Genomic DNA, 17,606 nt, shown 5'->3' with positions numbered 1-17,606 from the left:
TTAATTTATTTATTTTAAGGCGGGACTGGGGGATTGAACTCGGACCTCCTGCCTGCTAAGGACCACATTCTACCCCTCAGCTACTCCTCCCCCCGCCTTAGTTTTTTCATGTGTACAGTTAGAACACTTCACTGTGCTGGGACTGAATATGAAGGTGTGTAAAGGCTAGGCACAGTGTATGAAATGTAGTCATTGCTCAGTGTGCACATTTAATTGCATTATACTTGTTTCACAGTTGTGATACCTTTTTTGTGTTATAGCTTAAAAAATGTCAGTATCTTATGTAAGTGATTTGGAAGTAATTCACTGCAAAGACAGACATTGTAGATGCTCTCTATCTAGGTAGTTTTTTGATTAAATTGTGTTATTGACCATAGGATGTTGCAGGTGTCTAGTTAGGACTGTAGAAGCTTGAGCAATCTCAATTTTACGTTAGAACATAAAATTAGTTAATGTTGTGTAACGTCTCTCTTTTGTTACTTGCAGCTCTCCTTTATGAATTGTTGTATGAGAAGGTATTTAAAACTGATGTGAGTAAAATCTTGATGGGACTAGACACCTCTGAAGTAGCTGATGAAAACAACAGTGAAATATCAGATTCAGAGGATGACAGTTACAAGTAAGAATGAATTTCAGTCCTAAAATATCTTTATAGTGCCATACCAAGAAACAGTTCGGAACTTGTTTCTGCATGGAGTTGCCTCACGTACTGAGGTATTACGGTGCTTCTGAAACACAGCAGTCTGCAGTAGCAGGTTCCTTCCCTGCCACTAATTTTATCTAATTTCTGTTATGAGGCTATTTCTTTTGGAAGTTGATTTTTTTTATTGTTGCTAAGGATCTGTTTCTGTGTAACCTGGATGTGTATATATATATCTGTGGAATAGATTTGGTCCTACCTATACGTATGTGTATTAATAAAATTTTAAAATTAGCCTGTCAATTGCTTACATAGCCAGTGATGGAAAAAATGGGCATTTTGATTTCCTTGACTTTCTTTTATTATTTTCTTTCTTAATGCCTCTTCTTTTTATATAATAATAAACCCAAGCTGGAGTTTAAGTATGTGAGTAGCTCTGGATGATGCCTTTGTTTAGGTTGTGAATAAGCACCTTTTACCTTAAGTCTCTGAAGCTTATTTTTCTTTTCCGCACAAGACGTATAGGGTAGTGGGTAAGAGCTTGGGCTGTGGACATCCTAACCTGGTTTCAGTCCTGGCTTCCTGGCAGCTAACTGCTCTTGGCACAAGTTACTTAAATTCACTAAGAAATCTCAATTCTATACCTATAAAATGAGGATATATTAGTATTTCTTTAAAGTGGAGAATCTGTGAGAATTAAATGAGATAACATGTACAGTGCACAGCCTAGTTCCTAGATAGCATGTCCAACATGCGTTAGTTTTTATCAACCATGTTAAATTTACTCTCTATTTTACGAGAACCGACCTATTCCATTCTCACTGAAGCTAAAAGTGTGTTATTCCTCCTGTATGAGAGTATAAAAGTATCCATTTGGTGTTACATACTGTGAAACTAGAGAAAAATGAAATGGAGCCTTAGGATATCTAATTCTTTATTAAATGCTTAAATATATCTTCTTACATCTGTAATTCCAAGCATTTGTTGAATTAAATTTTTCTGATCCTGATTAAAAATTTGATTGACTACCATTTCTTTGTAAGAAAGAAATGAGTCAGTTAGATTAAAATTAGGATCTTCCCTTGTAAATTTAATGCTAGAATAGCCTAATTAACTTTGCACAGATGGAAATTCTGCTCAGTGGTTTTCTCCAGGCACCTGGTATGATTAAGACAAGTCATTGAACATAGGGGAAGTTGGGAGAGAGAATGAATGACTTGTTTTAACTTATTACCTTTATTTGGTGTGGTGGCACTTCCAGCACACGCCCTTTGGTTGCTGCTCCTGATAGTTTTAGCAGCAGTTGGGTCTGGGATGGCAGCTGGCAGCTGAGGTAGGTGTAGCGTGGAGTAGAGGCTAGTAAGTTGGAGAAGTTTATCAGGGATGCTGAGCTCATTGTAATGCTGTTTTCCTTTTTATATTGCGTTATTGTGGCCCTTGGAACGTGGAAGCCTTTTTAATTAACTTTTCACTGCATTATTAAGATTTCTTTTTGCTTGTGTTGTGGCTGGCTCGGGGAAGACAGAACTTCAGTTAGGGAATAATGCTGCCTGGTCATGGCAGGATAGGTAGGCACACGTGTGGTAACAAGGAGGAAAGACCCGGGATGTCACTGTGCTCTTGTGCCTGGATTCTTTTCACATTGATATCGGTCAGTCCTGAACTTTAGAAAGTTAGGGTGCTCTTTAGTCTAGACTCTCAGATACTTGGGGTCTCTTACATATTGCTGCATTTAAGGGTATAGATTTGGAGATTGTCCTGAAGACTAGAGATTGATTTATTAATGAGGAGGAATTGTAGGATGGAAGAGTGTAGGTAACCTCTCACCTCATCACCCACTCGACCTGCCATCACTCTGACCAGCCTCACCAGCCTCTTGGCTTCCCCAAGGTCCTTGCATCTCCTGTCCCCTCTGCTTGCAGCAGCCATATGGTTTGCTGTCCCATCACCTTTAAATCTTTATTTAGAAAGACATCTCAGCAAGTCCTTTGCTCATCCTTTTTTTTTTTTTTTTGTATTATTTTAGCCTAAGTCTCAACACTGTTTTTCCTACCTTTTTCCCCCTACAGCACTTACCAGCATTTACCATACTGATTACTTACTTAGTTTATATCTATTCTCATAGATTGTCTGTCTTGCTGTAGTGAAGTATTTTGTTTAGTGGAGCCTCATCTATATTTTGAAAGGAAATTTTTACATTGAATGTTTCATAAATTCATTGATTCTGCTCCCCCAAATTTCATATTTTTTGTGTTTTTGTCTTTTTGATGATTAAGTCAGTAAGAATTACCGTAAAAATCTTTGACATGTATACATATACACATACACACATGTACATGTACATATGCTCATTTATTCTAAACTTGTTTGAGCTCATTGGAATATAGCTGTGACTTTTTGGGATATAACTCTGACTGAGATTTTTTTTGTGAGGTTAGAATAAGGTAATTGTGTGCAAACACTTTTGTATTCCTAATGATGGCTATGCTTCTTTGTAGGAGTACAGCTACCACTGCTAATGATGTGAATGGATTTAAAGCTTTGTCAAGTGATCAGGTATTTTTTTTAAAAATGGTTTTAACTAGTTCTTCAATATAAGAAGCATATGAATTTATAGTCTTAATTTTTTTTTTCTCTTTTCTGGTACATTTTCAATAGAGTCAGGATCAACTACTAGTAAGACTTTTTTTGGTGACTTCCTAATTTTTAAAGTTTACTTCTTCATTTGATTTTACTCTTATACGTATCTCAGACATGTTTTAAGAGCATTTCTGTGTTCATTGGACTTCCTGGCTTTGTTTATTTAGCACCCGAAAAACAATGGGAACTCTCCTAGCCTTCCTTTGTCTAGAAAGGTTCTTAAGTCACTCAATCCAGCAGTCTATAGAAATGTGGAATATGAAATTTGGCTGAAGTCTAAACAAGGTGAGTTTAAAAATCTGTGTATTTTCCATAAATTTGCTTTGTGGTATTTGAAAATGATTAAGTCAACTTGATACTGTACTGATATTGTTTACAGCTCAACAAAAACATGATTATTCCATTGCTGCTGGCTTACAGTATGAAGTTGGAGATAAATGCCAAGTAAGTGATTATATAGAGGAAGTAAAGATTTTACTTGAAATCTTGCCCAAGTTTGTATGTGTTGTTAATTTGGGATTTCAGACTGCATTTTATCATGTAAACATTTTACTAGTTAGAAATATATAGCTTTTGAATGCATTACCAAAACCATATGCATCTAAAACCATGGCATCCCATCACATGGTCTGTAAAACAGTTCAGTCTTTGATACTACTTGCCTCAAAGGAGTAGCAAATAACATTTTAGGTTTTTAGATTTTTCATCACAGTTGGCAGATAATTTACTGAAACTGACGTTATAGATCAGTTTGGTGTATGAAAGTCATTCTGGAAGATTTTGATAAATACATAATTTTTTTGTTGGACTGAGAAAGGGAAGTGAATAATAAAGAGTTTTGCCATTTACTTTGAATAAGCTACTGCTCTGGACTGAAGCAGCTGGGTGTTAAAGGGGAAAGCTGCGTTAGGTCAGCGCTTCTCACTTCGTGTGATTTTGTACCCCTGACTCCCATTTAGCAGTGTCTGTGGGCGTTTTTTTTTGTTACAGCTGGGAGGATGCTGTTTTGGTGGGTAGAGGCTGGGACAGGACCACCTCCCTGCCACCGCCCCGGCAAAGAATTACCTGGTCTAAAGTATCAGTAATGCCAAGACTAGAGAAACTCTTATGAAAAAATAATACTCTTTCTAAAACAAAAACAACCCTCCCCTCCACACAAAAATATTGTTATTTATAAGAGAATTTTCATCAAAAATGGTTTCCCTCAAAAAGTGCTGTCTTTTAAAAACTATTTTAAAATAGCCATTGACAAACATTTCTTCTTGACTTGGGGAGGAAACACTCATTTCCTCTGTGATAAAGTGGTCTGTGGAAAGTCTCTGATTGACCAGGATTATATCTGGGGTGTCTGTGACTAACTTTACCTTAAAAGCTTTAATAGTGTTCTGATTCTGGGGTATTTGAAAGGACAGGAAGAAGAGGGTATGATTCATTTAGGTTCTTCCCTACAGGATTGTCAGAAATGTGCTCTAGTCACAGAACAGAATCGTGCAGTCTTTTACTATATTGATTTGGGAAACTTGGAAGAGAAGAAAAGAGATGAGTAAATCCAGGGCTTGTGGTTCCCCTCCGTCCCTCTCCTTGCTTAGTAGGGAAGAGAAGTTTGCTTATTTGGCATCGCTGAAAGTGTGTTACTCATTACTTTAAATCAGGCGTATTTCCTTTCAGGTTGCAATTGCTTCTATAAAACAGATGCTGTATAAGGTAGATGGTTAAGCAGATACTTGTTTTAATTTTTTCCTTTTTAGAGTATTTTGTTTCTATTTCTACTACTTGACTATTTCACTTGGACAAAAGTTAATTGAAATTTTATTATGGAGTCTGTTGTGACTCAAAGGTGACTTTTATTTACTCAAGCGTGTAAAATGTAGTTTAAACTTTTAATAAAAATTAGCTTCAGAAAAATTTTTTTATGGTAAAACTGTGGAAGAGAGGAAGGCAGGGTCCTGCTGTGGCTGATGAAGAGTGAAAGCTCCGCTTGAGGGCCGTAATCTGCAGTCGGCCGTCCTCCGCGCCGGCGGACGTGGAGGGCCGAGCGTGCTGGGCCATTTTACGTCAGGCACTCGAGTACCCGGGGAGTTGTGGTATTTTCAGGGGTCCTGGAACCCAGTCCCCCACGGATTCCAAGGGAGACTGTACGGATAAAATAGGAGGTTACTCCAGACACGGCTGCATACATTGGGCTCCTAGTGCAGTGACTGGCAGTGCGCTGTTCAGTGTGTGCCCTTTGACTATAGGAAACCCAAAGGCTTATTCTTCTGTCTTGATGATTTGCTATTGTGTAATAACCAGCTGTATGTTAGAGAAGAGATGATGGACCTATCTGTAAGGGGAAAAAAGGTCCCAGTTACATGTTAAAATATTTAAATATTGAAAAAATGAGACGACAATAGGAATTTTAATAATAGTTACCCTCCTTTGTGGAGTTGTTGCCGTTTGCAAGCTGGTGTCCGTTATTTGTGTCATATGTACCTCATTCCATCTCCGTGGGTCCTCTGATGTAGGTACTATTATTAGTCCCATCTTGTATCTGAGGACACTGAAGCATGACATGAGGAACTTGGTCAAGGTCATATTGCTGGTAAGAAGAAACGCCGGGCCTGGAATCCTGGTGTTTGTGGGGCCACAGCCTGCCTTCAGAGCTAGGACAATTTAGAAAAAGTTTGAAAGAGTAAACCGAAGTAGTATTGATAGAGGTACATAGGTCATGGAGGTCAGAGATAATATCAGACACCCTTTTGAACTTAAGTTTGCTTTCAACAATGTATGTTCATTTTCTCTTTAGTTGAAAATGAAATAACAATTTGGAAACTGATCATTAATGCGAAAGAATCAGGTGACTGATTTTTCTTTGTGCAATTGTTCAACAGGTGAGGTTGGATCACAATGGAAAATTTCCTAATTCAGACTTCCAAGGGGTTCACTCTGAGAACGGACCAGTTTTGGTCGAGGAACTTGGAAAGAAGTATGTATTGCTCTTCAGCTAAGGCATTCACGGTCTCTTCCATTTAGCCTCATGTAATCAAGAGCATTTCTAAATGGCCCTGTGTATTTGCAAATTCAGTTAAAGATACTGCCAGTGTATAGAAAATATATTTGTTTAGATCTTTTGGAAAACTAGTTTGAGTTCAGATTTAGTGGTTTGTGCCTTAACGTATTTTAAATAAAAATATTTGTTGCATACTGTTTAAAGTGTGCCATTCTTCTCAAAGGCAATTTGGGAAATTGATTCTGTTGTAACTATAAAGTAGGAGCTTTGGAGGACAGAGACCATACTCATTTCTAATTTCATTCATTGCTGCCCTGCCTGTAGTTTTTAGTAAATGATTGTCAGGAGGAGGAGTAAAACGCTTTCTGTTAAGCAGTGTTACTTTAGAGCAACTTTTGTTTCAGCTACTGCTGCCTTTATTAGAGGAAAAGGTAGTAGATCACACCTAGACTTCACTATGGAAAATTTCAGACATACACACTTGTGAGAAGGACATTGCAGTGAACCCTAGTGTGACTGTCACCCTATTTTAGAAGCAAATAGTGGTTTGGCGGTCTTTTCTAATCTCTTCTGCCTAACCCTTAAAAAAAAATGGGAATGAAATTGGAATTTTTGCAAGCGTATCCCAGACATCACACCATTTCTTGTAGACACGTAGATAACACAGAAAGGACTCCTCCCTCCCCCACCTTGGCTACAGTCCTGTCGTCATGTCTAATGGATAATAATCTCCCCTTTATTTAATTTTATGCTTAGATTGTGATTATGGCCTTTTAGTCTTCTGTTCTTTTAGGTTAGAAAATATGCTTTTGCTTTGTGACACCTTATTTGATTAGAATTACATCTGGATTGCTAAATGCTTTGTACTTTAGTTTTTTATATAAGAACTAAAACTGGGAATTCTTTTTTATGTAAATTGAAAAAATTTTTTCTTAAGTATACACAGTACTTAAGTGGGTATTCTTACTGGAGTACTTTAAATTACTGCAAGTTTATTTATTTCCTTTTAAAGACACTCACCGAAGAACCTCAAACCACCTCCCTCAGAAAGCTGGAACACAGTGTCAGGGAAGAGGATGAAAAAACCTCCTTCCGGACAAAATTTCCATTCTGGTAGGAGCACATCAAGTTACTCTTTCTTGGGGAAGGGGTGATAGTACTTGGGGTGGTTATAATAGGAAAACGATGAGATATTTTTGGCTTCTTGTCACAGACATTGATTACAGAGGGCCAAAGACCCCAAGCAAGCCAGCGAAAGCCCCAGCCACACTACCTCCTCGGCTGCAGCACCCTTCGGGGGTGAGACCGCACGCCGCCTCCAGCCACCCCGCAGGGTCGCAGCCTCAGAAGCCTGCCAGCGAGCACAGAAGTTTGAGCAGGACACCCTCACAGATCATAAGGTACTCTTCTTGAATGCAAGACAATGAGAAATTAACTGAGGTGGGGAGGGTAGAGCTCAGTGGCAGAGTGCCTGCCCGAGGTCCTGGGTTCCATCCCCAGTACCTCCATTAAAAAACTAGTAAGTAAACCTAATTACCTCCCCTACCTAAAAAAGAAAAATAAAAAGAAATTAAGTGAGGAACTTTTCTTTTATTTGCCATGTTACATGTGTTTAGTTACAACTCTTTGTTCATATACTTGTCTGTAGCATCAGTATTAAAAGTATTGTTGATGAAGTACCATGTGAAGATTTCAGTTCTTTGTAATTCTCTTTAAATAAATCAGAGGAATTTTGAAGGGTAAGCCATCTTTATCTTTATTTTTGAATAATTTTTTTCAAATGATTTATTTATTTATCCTAGACCTTATCCTGGCATTTAGTAAGTTTTCTGGTGGCTTGTAGTGTGTTAAATACTGACTTCCAAATTGTATTTCTAATTCCCTGCAAAGTGAGGCTGTTCCCCTTCATATAGGAACGTAAATTAACCTGAGTGGTTGGTTTACTTTGTTTTGATAAGTCTGGATTGTTTGTGGTAATGTGTCTTAACACTGAATGGGGCTGTAGGTTGGTGTAATTCCTGCAGGCTTGGCCGTGTCTCCTGTGTGTGCTGGAGGCCTCCTGGGTTACTGTGACCAGTACCTTCCCCATCCAGGCTCCCTCTCCCCAGTTGTCTGAATAGTTGGAACTTGCCAAGCTCCGGTTTTTAGTTCCTTTATTTCTGGCATGTGGGCATTCCCCTTTCTTGGGAGTGTACTTAACATTTTGTTGTTAAGGATAGTTTATGTTACATCTTCAAGACAGTGTTGTAGGTTCTTAGGTTGACACGTTACCAGTATGGTGTAGTTTCCTGGGTCTGTGGGGTACTACGACTGGCGTAAAACAGCAGGCATTATTCTCTCGCAGTTCTGGAGACTGGATGTTTGCGGTCAAGGTGTCAGCAGGGCCGTGCTCTCTCTGAAGGCTCTGGGGAAGAGTCTGTCCCCTCTCCTGCTTTTGCTGTTGTCCGCAGTCCTTGGCGTTCCCTGGCTTGTATGTAGGTGCACCACTCCAGTCTCTGTCCCCGTCGTCATGTGCTGTTCTGCTTGCGTGTCTGTGTCATCACGGTGGACTTAGGGCCCTCCCTGCTCCAGGATGACCTCATCTTAGTGTGGTTACTTCTGCAAGGACCCTACATAAAAGTAAAGTCCGCACAGATACCTGGGGTCAAGACTTGAACATTCAGTTTGTAACAGATTACATTTTTCTTTTTTATTGAACAAACTATTTAGGGTAGGAAATTAATTGATACTGTTTAAAATTCAGAACATTCAGTTTATTCTGATAATTCCTTCCTATCTCTATTTTGCCAGAGGTATAGTTTCCTTCTGCAGAGGCATCCAGTGTTTTAACAGATTCTTCTGTATCCTTGCCTGGGATACTTCATATATGTGTAAAAAATACGTGTGTGTTTATAATCCAGTTTTCTGAAAGTTCTAATGAGAACAAATGATTAAACATCAGTCAGAAGAAAGAATGACCTCATCCGTCAAGGCTGGCCACCACAAACAACCCTGACTGAGTACAGCCTGGGTACAGAGGAGTCAGGGTCTTGGCACATGCAGCACACAGAATTATGTTGTAAATCAGCTAGTTGTGGCTAAAGTCTGATGTTTGGACATTGACCAAACTCCACTAGCATCTGGTGGTAGCTTACCCAGTACAGGCAAAGTATCTAAGAGGAATAATTTATTATGAATATTAACTTTGGAAACCTAAAAATTTGAAGTAAATGTAGGAAGGTCATAGACAAAAATGAGATTTTTTTCTTAAAACAAAATTCTCATTTTTAAAATAGGCTAGAAAAGCATTTTTTTCTCTTGAACACAAGGATACTCTTTAGTGTCTTAAAGTTTTAAGAAAGAACATACAGATTACTAAATGGCTAACTTAAATACACTTTTGTTTACCACAAACTGAGTTTATATCTAGTGCGTTTCTAATATTGCATCCAGTCTGTCAGGAATTGGAATAGCAGACAGGTGTGATCCTTTTCTTGTTTCCGTGGTGTCTGTATACGACCTGGCGTACTAAAGCACTGGACGGCAGGAGGCAGTGGATAGTACGTAGACGTGAAGCTTTGGAGAATTTCGGACCTCGTGACGGATTACATAGAACCTAGCTGTGCTTGCTGCACACCGTGGGTGTGAGCGTGAATTTGACTAGTGTGTTCAAACACGTTTAGAGACTGCTGATTGAATATTTAAAGTAAGATTTAAAAAAGTTTTAGTCAAAATTCAGAATTGTATAGCTAATACCGCCAATTGTTTAAGACCATTAGAATTTGTCTTGGCTTTATTTCTAATATCTAACGCATCAATTTTGAATTCTTATTACAGAATGAAAGAGCTGTAATGTTGGGCCTGAGACCTTCATGACCTCTCATTTTTTCATTTCTTTCTCATTGATATCCTCACTGATACTGTCTCTTTGGAGAAAAGGAAACAAAATAATGACAGAAACCAAGCAGGATTCCATGCATGCTTTCATTATGCGGGTGCTGAGAGTGGTGGTGTCTGTGCTCTCTAGGTAGACACAGGTGGGAAGGATTTGGCTCTTTGGCGGGTGAGGAGAGGTAGGCACCTTTGGGTGGTGGGGCACACTGGGGAGGGAGTATTAACTTTCCAGACACTGCTGGCACTTGCTGAGTCGTCTTTGGAGTCTCCCACCATTGGGGTTTGGGGAGGACTGGTCTAAGATTGAGGGTCCAGATTTGCTCCCCTGTTTATTCCCCCCAGCACTCTGGGGTTTCCATCTGCCCTATTGGAATTCTATCTTTTGTATTGTGACAATATATTTTCCCTGTAGGTTTTGGATTTTCATTTCCCACTGCTGTGGAACTGTGAGACATGGTAGAAATATAGTGCTCTTGTTGCCTATAATAGTTACAAGCCTTAAAAAAAAATTAGGGTTGTGTTACAGGTTACTAAAACTCTATTTGTGAATTTCTTGTCATCCTTCTTTAACCAAAATTATATTGAAATGACAGTAATTTTATCTGGGCAATTAGTAGCTAGCCTGGTACCTTTTTTCTTCTTTTCAAGTTTCAGTTTCCCATGGTACTGTCTTTAAAAAGGAAGAGGGTGGTCCTGGTGTCTCCTTTGAACATTGCCGTTTACTTGGAATGGAAAATGAGGATGCTTTTGAGGCCTAAACTAGTAACTTTCCCTTTCCTTTGAAAGAGAATTCTTGTGAAAGTCCTGGAGAATGGCATAAAGAAAATATACATAGTGCTTACATTTATGGCCTGATAAAAAGAAAAAAAAATATCTCTGATTTCTGTATCACTTGGAAATGAGTTGTTTTTCTCCTTTTTTTTCCTTCCCCCACGCCCTCCCCCCATTGTAAGTATATTTTCTTGACTGTGAAATGTAGCCTAGTGCTCCAGGCGCTGCCGTTTGCTGAGCATTAATTAATCAGGCAGCCGGAAGTTCTGTAATGTTACTGTGTAGCTAAATTAGTCAAATATTTGTATTGCAAAAAAGTTTAAAAAAAAATTTCAGGTACCTAATACATTTTTTCTTTTTAGGAACTCCATGCATTTTGGGGTTTTTTTGTGTGACAAGAATGTTTTATTTGACAGAAAACCTGATCGTGAGAGAGTGGAGGATTTTGACCCCACGATTCGAGAATCTAACTATTTCGGCCTCTCTCCAGAAGAGCGCAGGGAGAAACAAGCTATAGAGGAATCTCGGTTACTCTATGAAATTCAGAACAGAGATGAACAGGCTTTCCCGGCCCTTTCCGTATGTATATAAAAGGGTTTTAATTTAAACGTTATCCTTCAGAAGTCTCCCTGAGTTGAAAGACACCTTGAAGATCGTGCAGTTGCCCCTCTTTTCATTTTCATGAGGAAGATGCGGTCTAAGGTTATTACTAATTGTGGCAGAGTTGAGGCAAGTAAACTGGTTATCTCACTTCAAGTTTAGTACTTACTTTTGCACTGAAACTCGTTTGTTTTTTGCAAGAGACAGTAACAAGCGTTGGAGTTTCACAATTCAGTTAACAAGGTATGTCAGCAAAATCAGGAAACTCGTTTTCAGTGTTCCATACTAAGCATACCAGGGCCCAGGAAGAGCAGCCTCACGCATGCAGACAGGACAGCACGAGCACTGGTGGGGGCCGTGGTCCATGCCATCCTGTGGCGCTGCCCTTGTCCGGGTGGCAGGCCTGGGCTGAGGGATGCTTCTCTGGTGAGATAAGTGTTCTCTCCCTTTAGGTTTCTGATTCCTTTTACGGGAGTCAGAAGGGAGAACAGTTCTCGTGTAGAGTGACGTAAGTGCTCTGTGAGGAGGGGTCATTGGCAGCACAGGGCAAGGTAACTAATTCGGGTTGGGGCGCTGGGAGTCCTGTGCCTGTGGTCTTAGATGTATTGGTAAGTGGAACCAAGTGACCCGAGATGCAGAGTGGTGGTTGGAACACTTTCTTAACAGTGGATTGAGCAAACAGAATTGAATGTTTCAGGGGGCTACCCAGTTTACCAGTATAAAACATTAAAGTGCCCCCACACCCAGTTCTCTGTCCTCTGGTCTCTGTGGAATCCTTCAGAGGTGTGCGATGCTCAGTTGAAAACAGCTAGCACAGAGGTTAGACCTTAGGAGTTACTGGAAGAAGTGCCCAAATCCATATGTGAATTAGGCATGGCCTGTATTTTAAGTATACTTTTCTCTGTGATATAGGTTATCTTCCCATTATATTTAGATAATAAAAATTACAAAGCATTTAAGCTTCTACTCATAGGTTTTTATCCTTTTTTCAGTTAGTGAATGAAACAACTATAATGTTGAAATAAATCCTGAAATTTTTTGCTTGTTAAAGTGGGGCCTTCATAACTCACTGTTTTTAGATAGGCGTTTGATCCTCTCTTGGACTTGACAGTGACTCAGGTTTGTCTTCGGAAAACTCCCAGCACAGAGGGCTGAGATTCTTTTCTCGGCCGTGTGCAGTGTTTACCCGGAGAGTGTTAAAGAGGAAGGGACCTGCGGTGATAGTTCAGCCGAACAGCCTGCCTTACTCCAGTCCCTGTGTTTCACCAGAGCTTGGGTGATTTGCTGATGGTCAGTAGCATTTCAGCAGTAGGAGTCCTAGTGCCCTGTAGGGCACTGCCAGTTTGCACTTGGGGCTTTTTCCCCACCAAGGACTGTGGCTCTGCAAGGGCTGCCTGTGAAGGTTGGTGTGGAGGGTGCTGTTCTTTGTGAGAATGGAGAGTAAGTCGCAAGCTGGTTTGGTCAGGGTGGCTTCCTGAAACATGGTGACTTGAAGTCTTATTACTAGTTTAGGCCGAGTGTCTGATTGCCTAATAAGCCAATTTACAGAGTATATGATATGAACCCTAGGTCCTGTTTTTTGTGGTTTTGGAAGTATAAACAACAGGGCTGTGAATTTTGAGATTTTCAGTCAGATGTTTTATGAGTAAGATTAATTAGAAGACTTTTGTTCGTATATTTGTGGGTAAATCTTTAGCACAAAGTGTTGGGTTTTGTTTTTTTTTAAAGAGCTCAGCAGTCAGTCAGTCAGCTTCTCCGAGTAGCAACCCGGGTATCCAGAGAAAGTCATCCCACGTGAGCGATAGAAAAGGAGGCAGACGGAGGACGGATCCCGAAGAGCGGAAAGATAAAGGTGCGCCATCGCATCATCTGAAGGCGGGTGCTTCAGGTCTGCTTTGGGTTTAAAGTCATATATGGGGAAAAGAGCTTGCTTCTTAAGTGATTAAGCAGTTCATTGTCACGTCTTGCTGTTACAGAGAAGCAAAGAAAGCATGTTGTGTTATTCTGAAAACCGTACTATTCACTGACTGAACACGGTTCAGATGGTACTCTTAGTTTTCTCCGTCTCCACATTTTGTTGTTCTTTCCTCACACCTGTCTAGTGGCTGACGTGGTCTTTTTGGTCTTGATCTGTTACAGATTCTGTCCATGGACATGTTCCCTTGGATAAAAAACCTGAGCCAGGCACATTGGAGGTAAAGCTTTTAAATATTTATTGCATCCTTTTCTTCTTTCCTTACCGCTGTGGTTATGTAGAAGGTGCGGGTGATGTCATCACTTTGTAACAAAGTGTTAGGGAAATAGAAGAGCGGGAAGAAACAGTCCTTGAGGAGAATTCACTCACAAATGATGACCGTTTCCTCTTGAGTACATTTGGACCTATCTGGATTGGTGGAAGGTAGCTTACTTTCCATTACTCTGTAGTAGATTTGAGATTTTTTAAAGGAAAAGTGCTGTTTGAAACCATGCACCCAGTGAAAACTGCCCAGTAGTTTGATATGATAAAGATGTGCAGGCAAAATCTGTTGAAGACCAGATACAATTGAAAAAATACTCACTCATGTGAGGGTTCAGTCAGATGCAGGGAGGGCGAATTGTTAGGGCGACCATGGTTACCCTAGAATGTGGGTCTTTGAAATACAAAATTACGCTTTTTTTTTCTTCTTTTTCCTTCCAAAGAATATTAGCAATGATAAATGTTCAAGGATTTCATCACCATCAAAGTCAAAGAAATTAGAGTGCCCACCTCCTGCAGAACAAGTAAGTGCGTTGTTGCACTTGACATTAAATGCTTCATTTTCTGGGTTTCTTAACTCTTTTGTATGATCATTTAAAAAAATACAAAAAAACTTAATAAAAACAAAAACAAAATAAAGGAGATGGGAGAATTTATTCTAGTATCAACATTTGGATGCAGTTATGATTATTGTGTAATTCTGCTGTTAGTCTAGAATGTTCTCAGTTTTAATGTAATGTTATTTTTGTAATCACTACTTTCTGGACACAGAAGCCATTCTTCTGAATTGACTTTGCTTAAGTTTATATTTGGTACCTGTATCAACCTTTGTGGTGGGTTGGCTTGAAAAATCAGATTTTTGAAGGGAAATTATACATTTCTACTTGATTTCAAAGAGTTGTCTGCATTCTTAACTATTATTTCCTAGAAGAGAGGGAATTTAATGATTGAAGAGACTACAAAAACACAACATCTAAAATGCAGTCCCGCCTATTTACAGATTTGATGGTGAAGGGACCCAAGTTCTAGCAGACATTTTGGTTGCTAGTCGAGTACAGGAGCAGAGAAAGTTCTTAGCCGTGCGTTTCAGCTAACATCCTTCGTGTTGGGTAGAAAGCATATAGTTGTTTGATGTTATCTCTTTGTGTGAGGAGCTATTCTAAATAATTCATGGATTTCAAGGTGATTTCAGGGATTCTGCTTCCTTGGCTTAAAAGCATTGTGTTGTTTGCTTCAGTTTGTTTCTAACCTTGCCAGTGACTTCTGTGACTTTCAGTGGGCAATCCCTGGTTAGGATCAAATTTATTTGTGTGGAGGTTTCAGTTACTGTGTTTTTTTCTCTTATGTTTTAGACTTTAGAAAGACCGTTTATAGAAAATGCAGTTGTATATATAGAAGGCAGGCAACTCAAGGTACATTTGACGGTTAAGTGAGTGTTAAACAAAATGAACTGTTGTCTTTTTCCACCCTGTCTTCTTGAAGAAGCCAGCAGAACACGTGTCTTTGTCAAGTCCAGCTCCCCTTCTAGTGTCTCCAGAGGTACATCTAACTCCTGCGGTGCCTTCTCTACCAGCCACTGTGCCAGCCTGGCCAAGTGAATCGACAACTTTTGGACCAACAGGTTAGATAAGAATTTTAAAAATTTGAACCAACCTGTGATGCCTTCCAAGTCAGAGACTTCAAATTCTTGAGTGTGAGCTTGACCTCAGAGCAGGTGGTATGGGAAGCTGCACAGAGCTTCCTGTGGTCCTCTGTGCTGCGCTGCGCTGCTTCCAGTGGGGAAGGGCTGGGTTCATTTAGTACTCATCCGAAATAGGCCCTCAGTCTCGGGAGCGAGACAGCACAGTCTCCCCCCTTCCCTGACCCCGGACCAGCTCTCAGGGGCCCCCATCGAGCCCTTTGCCAGGCTCTGTGTCTTACACTGTTCATAGGAGCTGTTATTAGAAGGCACTGATTCAAAGCTCGTTTTCTGAGCTCATTTCCTCCTGTGTTTCCAGGAGACTCCTTGGTTGATGTAAGAGGTACTTCTTTAGATCGCTTGGGTCCACACCTTGTTACCAGCTCTATAATTGTATACCATTCTTTATTTTTTAGCTTAATGTGAAGTTACATTTGTAGAGCAGAATTATTTTTGCCTGTTTATAGTCTTCTGATTCCTCTCCCTCTCTTCTGTAGGTGTCCCTGCTCCAATTCCCGTTTTGTCAGTGACACAGACTCTGACCACTGGACCTGATTCTGCTGTGTCCCAAGCTCACTTAACACCCTCTCCAGTTCCTGTGTCAATACAAGCCGTGAACCAGCCCTTGATGCCTTTGCCTCAGACGCTGAGCCTTTACCAAGACCCACTCTATCCTGGGTTTCCTTGTAATGAAAAGGGAGATCGAGCCATTGCACCACCTTACTCACTGTGTCACACTGGGGAGGACCTGCCTAAAGGTGAGGCCCTTCTCCAGGTGCAGGTTGCTTTATCATCAAGTACTGAAACAGGTGCGGTGAGAAATGTAAGCAGAGGTCAGAGGTCATGCTGCTGAGTAAGCCGAAGGACTGCTTGGGGAGGACAGCAGAGGTCTGGCTGGTCATTCACTCTCTCCAGTTCCAGCTCCTGTTTGATTGGAGTATTTTGTATGTTTAGTAACTACCTCTGGCCCTGGTGTCATTTTTTTCAAAAACAGCTTGAAACCATTTTGAATTAAATCTTAATAACTAAACATTACTGAGTTTTTACATCAGTGTTTGGTTTTTGGAACTGCTCATATTCATTATGTTATACTTTATGAAAAAATTACAGAAGAGAATGAATATAATACGTAATAGCTGTTATGGTAGTACATGCAATAATGTATTTTTTAAGGATTCTTTAAACATTTTTTAAAATTTTAGTTTGCAAGATTTCCTATCTGTAGAACAACTGAAAGGGTAATGCAGGGGCTCGTGTGCTCTTTACCTGGATTTTTGTGGATAATTTTGTTTTATTAGTCAGTGGTTTGATGCTTGAATCTGGGGGTAACTGGCTAATGTCAAGTGAGTATCTGGGCTCATCTCATTCATGAGTTAGGTTTATGCTGATTTTCACCCTTATCCCCCAACATTTTTATTTCATAATGTTTTAAACTCCACAAAGAAGCTGACAAAGAAGTACAGTGAACACCTGAGTTTTCTTTACATAGATTTAATCATATCAAAATCTCATTTGAAGCCATTTTGGGAACTTGAATGTCAGCATAGATAAAGCATATTGAACCTGGTATTACCCTACAGTATTGGAGCCTGGTTTTGGTTAGATTACAGTTTTTAATCTATGTTTTATATTACAGGCTAGAGAAAGCAATTCAAGTAGGCAAAATTAACTTTAGAACTGTATATGTCATTTGAGAATAATGAAAAAAAGGTTTTTGAATGTATAATTTTAGTGAGTGATTACTATGTTACTTATTTTCAGATAAGAACATTCTTCGATTCTTCTTCAATCTCGGTGTAAAGGTATTTACATTCTATCATTTTTAAGTTATTTTTAAGTTAACACTGTTTAAAATTATTACAATTTAAATATGCTCTTAATTCTTACTGTTGGCCAATAACCTAAGGCTTACTAAATCTCATTATTTTAAGAACTAGCATTTTCAGCATTGTGGAGTTTTTGTTGTTGTTATTGTTGTTTTGGTGGTTGTTGAGGCTCCAGTATTTGCTTGCTTTTCCCTTTAATTGGCAGTGGTTTAGCCCTGTGACTGTGTTCTGGAAACAGCCTAGTGGAAGCGTCTCTGCAAGGAATTAAGTGAGAGGTCTGGGTTTGGAGTTCTGCTCCTGCCCGGTTTAGCTGTGCGGCCCTGGGCAGATCATTCTGTGTCTCTGAGCCTGGC

General features: G+C 39.7%; 1 protein-coding gene across 3 annotated transcripts in view; it reads left to right on the top strand.

The window, feature by feature from the left end:
- Positions 1-17,606, top strand: part of OTUD4 (OTU deubiquitinase 4) — a 39,023-nt gene that overhangs the window by 15,348 nt on the left and 6,069 nt on the right. For 2 of the 3 annotated variants that reach the window (XM_032464241.1, XM_032464256.1), the window contains 14 exons: positions 487-619; positions 3,139-3,196; positions 3,448-3,565; positions 3,660-3,724; positions 6,151-6,245; positions 7,282-7,382; positions 7,483-7,669; positions 11,330-11,492; positions 13,242-13,401; positions 13,653-13,708; positions 14,193-14,273; positions 15,232-15,370; positions 15,925-16,185; positions 17,189-17,229. In XM_032464241.1, the coding sequence (XP_032320132.1) occupies positions 487-619; positions 3,139-3,196; positions 3,448-3,565; positions 3,660-3,724; positions 6,151-6,245; positions 7,282-7,382; positions 7,483-7,669; positions 11,330-11,492; positions 13,242-13,401; positions 13,653-13,708; positions 14,193-14,273; positions 15,232-15,370; positions 15,925-16,185; positions 17,189-17,229 (1,658 nt within the window). The remainder of the gene's footprint in view (positions 1-486; positions 620-3,138; positions 3,197-3,447; positions 3,566-3,659; positions 3,725-6,150; positions 6,246-7,281; positions 7,383-7,482; positions 7,670-11,329; positions 11,493-13,241; positions 13,402-13,652; positions 13,709-14,192; positions 14,274-15,231; positions 15,371-15,924; positions 16,186-17,188; positions 17,230-17,606) is intronic. The other variant, XM_032464248.1, reaches the window with a different exon arrangement.

The sequence above is a fragment of the Camelus ferus genome, chromosome 2 (genome assembly GCF_009834535.1).
Source record: "Camelus ferus isolate YT-003-E chromosome 2, BCGSAC_Cfer_1.0, whole genome shotgun sequence".
NCBI lineage: Eukaryota > Metazoa > Chordata > Mammalia > Artiodactyla > Camelidae > Camelus > Camelus ferus.
The sequence above is the reverse complement of the archived record's forward strand: the minus strand, read 5'-3'. Positions and strand labels throughout refer to the sequence as shown.